The 10,820-nt window shown below is 55.0% G+C and overlaps 1 protein-coding gene across 1 annotated transcript; it reads right to left on the bottom strand.

Moving 5' to 3' along the window:
• Window positions 1-1,168: 1,168 nt before the first annotated feature.
• B9D2 (B9 domain containing 2) lies at window positions 1,169-6,528 on the bottom strand (the record flags this gene model as incomplete). Its single annotated transcript, XM_084227428.1, has 3 exons — window positions 1,169-1,570; window positions 2,809-2,934; window positions 6,441-6,528. The coding sequence occupies 3 exons, from the start codon at window positions 6,526-6,528 to the stop codon at window positions 1,263-1,265; spliced, it is 522 nt and encodes a 173-aa protein (XP_084083554.1). The 3' UTR covers window positions 1,169-1,262.
• Window positions 6,529-10,820: the final 4,292 nt, after the last annotated feature.

The raw sequence follows: 10,820 nt of genomic DNA, 5'->3' as shown, positions 1-10,820 counted from the left end.
ACAAAAAATTTATTGGGGACAATGGGGGGGGGGGAGGGGACAGTGTGGGGGAGGGGACAATGGGGGGGTGGGGGAGGGGACAATCGGCCCCTCTGCGATGTCACCGGCGCTGTCCCCTCCCCCCAGAGCTTGGGGACATCCCCGGTGTCCCCAAGTGCCACCTCCTGTCCCCCTCCCCCACGGTGTCCCCAAATGCCACCCCAGTGTCCCCAGTGACACAGTGCCACCCCGGTGTCCCCAAGTGCCACCTCCTGTCCCCTCCCCCACCCCACGGTGTCCCCAAATGCCACCCCAATGTCCCCAGTGACACAGTGCCACCCTGGTGTGCCTCATGTCCCCAAAGGTGTCCCAGTGCCACCCCGGTGTCCCCAAATCCCTGTCCCCAGTGACACAGAGCCACCCCTGGTGTCCCCAGCAGTGTCACAGTGCCACCCCAATGTCCCCAATGTCCCCAGTGACACAGAGCCACCCTGGTGTCCCCAAAGGTGTCACAGTGCCACCCCAATGTCCCCAGTACCACCCCCCGGTGTCCCCAGTGATGTCACAGTGCCACCCCCAGTGTCCCCAAATCCCTGTCCCAGCAGTGCCACAGTGCCACCCCAATGTCCCCAATGATGTCCCCAATGATGTCCCCAATGGTGTCACAGTGCCACCCCGAATGTCCCCATGCTCCGTGTCACCACGCCCAGCCGCAGTGTCACCGTCCCCAATGTCCCCAATGTTGTCACAGTGCCACCCCGAATGTCCCCATGTGCCGTGTCACCACGCCCAGCCGCAGTGTCCCCAATGTCCCCAATGGTGTCACAGTGCCACCCCGAAGGTCCCCATGTGCCGTGTCACCACGCCCAGCCGCAGTGTCCCCAATGTCCCCAATGTCCCCAATGGTGTCACAGTGCCACCCCCGAATGTCCCCATGTGCCGTGTCACCACGCCCAGCCGCAGTGTCACCGTCCCCAATGGTGTCCCCAATGATGTCCCCAATGTCCCCAATGCTGTCCCCAATGTCACAGTGCCACCCCGAACGTCCCCATGTGCCGTGTCACCACGCCCAGCCGCAGTGTCCCCAATGATGTCCCCAATGTCACAGTGCCACCCCGAATGTCCCCATGCTCCGTGTCACCACGCCCAGCCGCAGTGTCACCGTCCCCAATGTCCCCAATGGTGTCACAGTGCCACCCCGAATGTCCCCATGCTCCGTGTCACCACGCCCAGCCGCAGTGTCACCGTCCCCAATGATGTCCCCAATGATGTCCCCAATGATGTCACAGTGCCACCCCGAAGGTCCCCATGCCCCGTGTCACCACGCCCAGCCGCAGTGTCACCGTCCCCGCCGCCTCGGTGCGCAGTCGGAACCTGTCCCCCGCCCCGGTGACGGCCACCTCGGGGACGCGCAGCTCGGGTCCCCCCGTCCCCAGCAGCCGCTGCCGCCGCGTCCCCCGCGGCCGCCAGGTGACACAGGTGACGCGGTGACAGCCGGGGGCGCTGGGGACAGGACACACCCCGTACCCCGCCAGGCCGCGGCGTCCCCAGGTGTCCACGTGCCACACCTCGAGCAGGAGCTTGGGCCACCCTGGGGACAGAGGGGACATTGGGGACATTGGGGGGGTTGGGGACATTGGGGACATTGGGGACATTGGGGGGACATTGGGGACATTGGGGACATTGGGGACATTGGGGACACTGGGGACACTGGGGACACTGGGGGGATTGGGGACATTGGGGACATTGGGGACATTGGGGACATTGGGGACATTGGGGGGGTTGGGGACATTGGGGACATTGGGGACATTGGGGACATTGGGGACATTGGGGACATTGGGGGATTGGGGACATTGGGGACAGTGGGGACATTGGGGACATTGGGGGGATTGGGGACATTGGGGACATTGGGGGGACATTGGGGACATTGGGGGGATTGGGGACATTGGGGACATTGGGGGGACATTGGGGGATTGGGGACATTGGGGACAGTGGGGACATTGGGGACATTGGGGACATTGGGGACAGTGGGGACATTGGGGGGGATTGGGGACATTGGGGACAGTGGGGACATTGGGGGGTTGGGGACATCAGGGACAGTCAGGGGACACCGTGGGTGTCGGGGTTCCCAGCTGTCCCCAGGTGCCACTGCATGTCCCCAATGTCCCCAGGTGTGTCCCCAGGTGTGTCCCCAATGTCCCCAGGTGTGTCCCCAGGTGTGTCCCCAATGTCCCCAGGTGTGTCACTCACCCTGGAGCCCCCTGGTGGCCAGGTGCAGGTCCAGCGGGTGTGCCCAGCTGTCCCCAGGTGTGTCCCCAATGTCCCCAGGTGTGTCCCTCCCCAGGTGTGTCCCTCCCCAGGTGTACCTTGCAGCCCCCTGGTGGCCAGGTGCAGGTCCAGCGGGTGCCCCCAGGTGTCCCCAGGTGTGTCCCCAATGTCCCCAATGTCCCCAGGTGTACCTTGCAGCCCCCTGGTGGCCAGGTGCAGGTCCAGCGGGTGTCCCCAATGTCCCCAGGTGTGTCCCCAATGTCCCCAGGTGTGTCCCCAGGTGTCCCCAGGTGTGTCCCTCACCTTGCAGCCCCCTGGTGGCCAGGTGCAGGTCCAGCGGGTGTGCCCAATGTCCCCAGGTGTCCCCAGGTGTCCCCAGGTGTGTCCCCAGGTGTGTCCCCAGGTGTGTCCCCAGGTGTGTCCCTCACCTTGCAGCCCCCTGGTGGCCAGGTGCAGGTCCAGCGGGTGTCCCCAATGTCCCCAGGTGTGTCCCCAGGTGTGTCCCCAATGTCCCCAGGTGTGTCCCCAATGTCCCCAGGTGTCCCCAGGTGTGTCCCTCACCTTGCAGCCCCCTGGTGGCCAGGTGCAGGTCCAGCGGGTGTCCCCAATGGGCCTCGTCGTCCACCTGGGGGTCATCGAGCTGCGTCTGCCCCGCCCCCGCCCCGGCCAGGAGCGTCCAGGCCGCACCTGGGAGACCCAAAATCGACAAAATTCACCCCAAAAATCCCCAGCACAGCCAGGAGGGTCCAGGCCGCACCTGGGAGAGCCAAAATCGGCAAAATTCACCCCAAAAATCCCTGACCCGGCCAGGAGGGTTCAGGCCACACCTGGGAGACCCAAAATCACCAAAATTCACCCCAAAAATCCCCAGCACAGCCAGCAGGGTCCAGGCGGCACCTGGGAGACCCAAAATCACCAAAATTCACCCCAAAAATCCCTGACCCGGCCAGCAGGGTCCAGGCAGCACCTGGGAGACCCAAAATCGACAAAATTCACCCCAAAAATCACCCCAAAATTCATCCCAAAATTCACCCCAAAATCACCAAAATTTACCCCCAAATTCACCCCAAAATCACCAAAATTTATCCCAAAATTCACCCCAAAATTCACCAAAATTCACCAAAATTCACCCCAAAATTCACCCCAGAAATCCCCGGCCAGGAGAGTCCAGGCAGCACCTGAGACCCAAAATCGCCAAAATTCAGCCCAAAAATCACCCCAAAAAACATCCTCAAAAATACCAAAATTCACCCCAAAATTCACCCCAAAAATCACCAAAATTCACCCCAAAAATCACCCCTAAAAATACCAAAATTCACCCCAGAAATCCCCGGCCAGCCAGGCCGCACCTGGGAGACCCAAAATCAACAAAATTCACCCCAAAAACCATCCCCAAAAATCATCCCAAAAATTCACCCCAAAAATCACCAAATTCACCCAAAAATTCACCCCAAAATTCACCCCAAAAATCCCTGACCCGGCCTGGCGGCACCTGGGAGACCCAAAATCGCCCAAATTCACCCCAAAAATCCCCACCCCAGCAAGGAGAGTCCAGGCTGCACCTGGGAGACCCAAAATCGCAAAAACTCGCCCCAAAATTCACCCCAAAATTCACCCCAAAAATCATCCCAAACCCCTGCCCCAACCAGGCGGCACCTGGAAGACCCAAAATCGCCCAAAATCGCCCCAAAAATCATCCCTAAAAATACCAAAATTCACCCCAAAATCTACCCTAAAATTCACCCCAAAAATCCTCGGCCAGCAGGGTCCAGGCCGCACCTGGGATCCAAAATCGCCAAAATTCACCCCAAAATTCACCCCAAACCCCTGACCCAGCCTGGCCACACCTGAGAGACCCAAATCTGCCCAAATTCACCCCAAAATTCACCCCAAAAATCCCCGGCCAGGAGGGTCCAGGCTGCACCTGGGAGACCCAAAATCAACAAAATTCACCCCAAAAATCATCCCAAAATTCACCCAAATTCACCCCAAAATTCACCCCAAAAATCCCTGACCCAGCCAGGCGGCACCTGGGAGACCCAAAATCACCCAAATTCACCCCAAAAATCCTCGGCCAGCAGCGTCCAGGCCGCACCTGGGACCCAAAATCGCCCAAATTCACCCCAAAATTCACCCCCAAAATCACCAAAATTCATCCCAAAATCATCCCCCAAAAGTACCAAAATTCACCCCAAAATTCATCCCAAAAATCACCAAAATTCACCCCAAAATTTACCCCAAAATTCACCCCAAAAATCCCCGGCCAGGAGAGTCCAGGCCGCACCTGGGACCCAAAATCGCCCAAATTCACCCCAAAAATCATCTCAAAATTCACCAAAATTCACCCCAAAATTCATCCCAAAATTCACCCCAAAATTCACCCCCAACATCACCAAAATTCACCCCAAAATTCATCCCAAAAATCACCAAAATTCACCCCAAATTTTACCCCAAAATTCACCCCAAAAATCCCCGACCAGGAGAGTCCAGGCCGCACCTGGGACCCAAAATCACCAAAATTCACCCCAAAAATCATCCTCAAAAATACCAAAATTCCCCCCAAAATTCACCCCCAAAATCACCAAAATTCACCCCAAAAATCACCCCAAAAACCCCCGGCCAGCCAGGCCACACCTGGGACCCAAAATCCCCCAAATTCCCCAAAACCCCCAAGGACCCCCCAAAATCCCCCCCAAATCCACCAAATCTGCCAAATTTCCCCCCAAATCCCCCCCCAGGACCCCCCAAATCTCCCCCAAACCCCCACAAATTCCCCCCCAAACTCCCCAAATTTCCCCTCAAATCCCCCAAACCCCCCCCAAAGCCCCCAAAATCCCCCCAAATCCCCCCCAGGACCGCCAAACCCCCCTAAAATCCCCATAAATCCCCCCCAAACTCCCCAAAATTCCCACCAAATCCTCCCCTGGACCCCCCAAATCCCCCCCAAAATCCCCCCCAAACCCACAAATCCCCCAGGACCTCCCCAAAATCCCCTAAAATTCCCCCCAAATTTCCCCCCAAATCCCCTGCCAGACCCCCAGGACCCCCCCACATTCCCCCAAACTCCCCCAAATCCCCCCCAAATCCCCCCCAAACTCCCCAAATTTCTCCCCAAATCCCCTAGGACCCCCCAAATCCCTCCCAACCCCCCCCAAAATTCCCCCAAATCCCACAGGACCCCCCCAAAATTCCCTCAAATCCCCCCAAACTCTGCCCCAAACCCCCCAAATCCCCCAAAATCCCTCCCAAATCCCCCTCAAACTCCCCCAAACCCCCCCAAACTCCCCCAAATCCCCCCCAAACTCCCCAATATCTCCTCTAAAATCCCTAAAATCCCCTCCCAACCCCCCCAAACTCCCCAAATTTCCCCCCAAATCCCCCAAATTTTCCCCCAAACTCCCCAAATTTCCACCCAAAATCCCCCCCAGGGCCCCCCCAAATCCCCCAGGACCCTCCCAGGACCCCCCAAATCCCCCAACTCCCCTCCCAACTCCCCCAAAATCCCCCCAAACCCCTCCCAAACTCCCCCAAACCCCCCAATCCGCCAAATTTCCCCCCAAATCCCCCCCAAATCCCCCAAAATCCCTCCCAAACCCCTCAAATCCCCCAAATCCCCCCAAAATCCCCAAAATCTCCCCAAATCCCCCCAAACTCCCCAAAATTCCCCCCTAAATCCCCTCAGGACTCCCCAAATCCCTCCCAAACTCCCCCAAATCCCTCCCAAATCCCCCCCAAACCTCCCAGGACCCCCCCAAAATCCCCATAAATCCCCCCAAATCCGCCAAATTTCCCCCCAAACCCCCCAAAATCCCCCTAACCCCCCCCTAAAATCCCCATAAATCCCCCCAAATCCCCCAAAATCCCTCCCAAATCCCCCTCAAACTCCCCAAAATCCCCCCCAAACCCCCCCAAACTCCCCAATATCTCCCCTAAACTCCCTAAAATCCCCTCCAAACCCCCCCAAACCCACCCCAAACCCCTCAAATCCCCCCAAAATCCCCCCAAACTCCCCCAAAATCTCCCCAAATCCCCCCCAAACTCCCCAATATCTCCCCTAAACCCCCTAAAATCCCCTCCCAAAATCCCCCAAAATCCCCCCAAACTCCCCCAAAATCCCCCAAAATCCCCCCAAACTCCCCCAAACTCCCCCCAGGACCCCCCCAGGACCCCCCAAAATCCCCCCACCCCCTCACCGGCGTGCAGCCCCCACTTGCAGTAGAGGCGCCGCTCGGGGAAGCCGCGGCCGCCCTCGATCTGCCCCAGCAGGTGCAGCTCCGCCATGGGGGACCCCAAAAGCGCCGGATTCACCCCAAAAATCCGCGGCAAAAAACGCCAAAGTCCGCGGGAAAAACCTGCCCAGAAATCCCCGCGAAATTACCCCAAATTCGCGGGGAAAACCGGCCCGAAATTCCCCGAAATTCGCGGGGAAATCCACTCCAAAATTCCCGCGAAATTACCCGAAATTCGCGGGGAAAACCGCCCCGAAATTCGCGGGAAAAACCGCCCCGAAATCCCCGCGAAATTACCCGAAATTCGCGGGAAAATCCGGCCCCAAATCCCCGCGAAATTCCTCAAAATTCGCAGCAAAACCCGCCCCCAAATTCCCGAGAATTTGCTCAAAATTCCCTCGAAAAACCGGCCACAAATCCCGCGAAATCACCCGAAATTCGCGGGAAAAACCGCCCCAAAATTCCCGCGAAATTCCTCAAAATTCCCTTGAAAACCCCGCCCACAAATCCCCCGAATCCACCCCCAAAATCCCAAAAAAAGCACCCAAAAATCCACCACAAAAAAATGCCCCCAAAATTCCTGCAAAATTCCCCAAAATTCGTGGGAAAATCCGCCCCAAAATCCCCACGAAATTCCTCAAAATTCCCACCAAAACGCCGCCCAAAAATGTCCCGAATCCACCCCCAAAATCCAAAAAAACCACCCAAAAATCCCCAAAATCCACCACAAAAACCCGGCCCAAATCCCCGCAAAATTCCCCGAAATTCGCAGAAAAATCCGCCCCCAAATTCCCGCGAAATTCCTCAAAATTCCCACCAAAACCCCGCCCACAAATGTCCCGAATCCACCTCCAAAATCCAAAAAAACCACCCAAAAATCCCCAAATCCACCACAAAAAACCGGCCCCAAATTCACGGAAAATTCCCCGAACTTTTCAGAAAAATCCAACCCAAAATTCCCGCGAAATTCCTCAAAATTCCCGCCAAAAACCCGCCCCCAAAACCCCCAAATTCTCCCCAAATATCCGCCCCAAACTCCCCAAAATCCCCCAAAAAATCCCCCAAAATCCCTCCCAAAATCCCCAAAATCCCCCAAATTCCCCCCAAAATCCCAATCAAATCCCCCCAAAACTCTCCCCAAATCCCCCTAAAAATCCCCAAAATTCCCTCCCCAAACCCCCAAATCCTCCCCAAATATCTGCCCCAAACTCCCCAAAAATCCCCAAATTCCTCCAAATCACCCCAAAAATTCCCGAATTCCCCCAAACCCCCCTAAAAATCCCAAAATTCCCAGAATCCCCCAAATCCCTCCCAAAACCCCCGAATCCTCCCCAAATATCCGCCCCAAACTCCCCCAAACTCCCGCAAATCCCCCCTAAAAATCCCAAAATCCACCCAAATTCCCCCAAAATCCCTCCCAAATCCCCCAAATCCCCCGAAAATCCCCAAAATTCCCTCCCAAAATCCCCGAATCCTCCCCAAATATCCTCCTCAAACTCCCCAAAATCCCCCGAAAAATCCCCCAAAATCCCCAAATTCCCCCAAATCCCCCAAAAAATCCCCAAAATCCCTCCGAATCCACACAAAACCCCCGAAAAATTCCCAAATCCCCCCAAAATTCTCCCCAAATTCCCACTAAAAATCCCCAAATTCCCCAAAAAAATCCCCCAAAATCCCCCAAATTCCCCCCAAATTCCCCAATCCGCGCCTCGTCCTCCCCTCCCCCCATTCCCACCCCTCCCCCACCCCTGGCCCCGCCCCCAAATCCCCCCAAATTCCCGCCAAATCCCCCCAAATTCCCGCCAAAATCGCCCCGAAATTCCCGAATTTCCCCCCAAAATTTCGCTCACCCGCGCCCGGCCGCCCGCGCCGCCACTGCGCATGCGCGCTCCGCCCTTCCCGCATCCGGTTGCCACGGCAACGCGCGCCTCGCTCTCATTGGTCGAGACAGCCGTGACCACGCCCACTGAGGGCGGAGATCTCTCTGCGCATGCGCAAAGCGCTCTGTCGGTGCGCGGGCGCCGCCATTTTGGGTGCTTCCGTACGGGGGCCGCCATTTTGGGTGTTTCCATATGGGAGCCGCCATTTTGGGTGTTCCCTCACGGCCGCCGCCATCTTGAGCGCGACGCCGCCATCTTGAGCGCGTCGGCGAGCGCGGCCGCCATTTTGGCCGCCATCTTGTGTGGACCGCCGCCATCTTGGCTGGCCCAGCCCAAATTTGAGGGGGGAAAAAATTTTAAAAAACCCCAAAATTTGGGAATTCCGCGACCTCTCAGAGCTGCCGGATTTGTGCAAAATCGCCTCGAACGCGGATTTTCCCCAAAATCGCTGCGGTTTGCCCCAAAATTCTGCTCTGGGATGATCAATTCTGCCCAGGACGGACCCGATTCACCCCAAAATTAAAAATTTCACACAACCTCGATTAAAAATGTGTCTTTGCACCCAATTTTGACCAAAATTCTGCCGTTTTGCCCCAAAAATGAACGAATTCTCCCAATTTTCACCCCAAATTTGCCCTTTATTTCCCAATCTTGACCCATTTGGACCCAAAATGAGCCGATTCGCCCAATCCAGCCCATTTTCCCCAAGAACGTCACGTTCTGGCCAATCTTGACCCAAAAAAGGGCAATTTCACCCCAATTCTACCCCAAATTTCTCATTTTCCCCAATCCACACCAATTTTTTCCCCCAAAAAAATCAATAATTTCACCCCAGTTTCACCCAATTCAGCTGAAATGGAGCAAATTTCCCCCAAAATTTTCCCCCAAAATTTCAGCCAAAATTTCCCCTAAATTTCCTCCAAAATTTCCCTCAAAATTTCCTCCAAAATTCCCCTCAAATTTTCCCCCAAAATTCTGCTCAATTCAACCCCAAAATTTCTCATTTTCCCCACTCCAGACCAATTTTTCCCCCCAAAAAATTCAACAATTTTCCCCCATTTTTGCCCATTTCAGCTGAAATGGAGCAAATTTCCCCCAAAATTTCACCCCAAAATTTCACCCAAAATTTCTCCCAAAATTCAACCCCAAATTTCTCATTTTCCCCAATCTAGACCAATTTTTTCCCCCAAAAAATCAATAATTTCACCCCATTTTCGCCCAATTCAGCTAAAATGGAGCGAATTTCCCTCAAAATTTCTCCTCCAAAATTCCCCCCAAAATTCCTCCCAAATTTTCCCCCCAATTCAACCCCAAAATTTCTCATTTTCCCCACTCCAGACCATTTTTTTCCCCGAAAAAATTCAACAATTTCACCCCATTTCCCCCCATTTCAGCTGAAATGGAGCGAATTTCCCCAAATTTCCCCCAAAATTCCCCCAAAATTTCCCCCAAAATTTCCTCCAAAATTTCCCCCAAAATTCTGCTCAATTCAACCCCCAAAATTTCTCATTTTCCCCAATCAAGACCATTTTTCCCCAAAAAAAATCCAGAATTTCACCCCATTTCCCCCCATTTCAGCTGAAATTGAGCAAATTTCCCCCAAAATTTCACCCAAAATTTCAGCCAAAATTTCCCCTAAATTTCCTCCAAAATTTCCCCCAAAATTTCCTCCAAAATTCCCCTCAAATTTTCCCCCAAAATTCTGCTCAATTCAACCCCAAAATTTCTCATTTTCCCCACTCCAGACCAATTTTTCCCCAAAAAAAATTCAACAATTTCCCCCCATTTTTGCCCATTTCAGCTGAAATCGAGCAAATTTCCCCCAAAATTTCACCCCAAAATTTCACCCAAATTTCTCCCAAAATTCAACCCCAAATTTCTCATTTTCCTCAATCCACACCAATTTTTCCCCCCAAAAAATTCAATAATTTCACCCCATTTTCGCCCATTTCAGCTGAAATGGAGCGAATTTCCCCCAAATTTCTCCCAAAATTTCCCCCAAAATTCCCCCCAAAATTTCTCCCAAAATTCAACCCCAAAATTTCTCATTTTCCCCACTCCACACCAATTTTTTCCCCAAAAAAAATTCAACAATTTCCCCCCATTTTTGCCCATTTCAGCTGAAATGCAGTGAATTTCCCGCCCCCATCCGGACTCTCCCACTCCTCTTTCGGTGGGGGGGGTTTCTCTCTCCCCTCCCCCATTCCCAGCCCCTCCCCCATTCCCAGCCCCTCCCCCTCAATCCCAGCCCCTCCCCATCCGGACTCTCCCACTCCTCTTTGGGGGGGGTCTCTCTCCCCTCCCCCATTCAATCCACGCCCCTCCCCCATTTCCAGCCCCTCCCCCATTCCCAGCCCCGCCCCCTCAATCCCAGCCCCTCCCCATCCGGACTCTCCCACTCCTCTTTTGGGGGGGGGGGTTTCTCTCTCCCCTCCCCCGTTCCCTGCCCCTCCCCCATTCCCAG

Source organism: Fringilla coelebs, assembly GCF_963513975.1.
Source record: "Fringilla coelebs genome assembly, contig: SCAFFOLD_420, whole genome shotgun sequence".
Lineage (NCBI taxonomy): Eukaryota > Metazoa > Chordata > Aves > Passeriformes > Fringillidae > Fringilla > Fringilla coelebs.
This window is presented reverse-complemented; position numbering and strand designations above follow the sequence as displayed.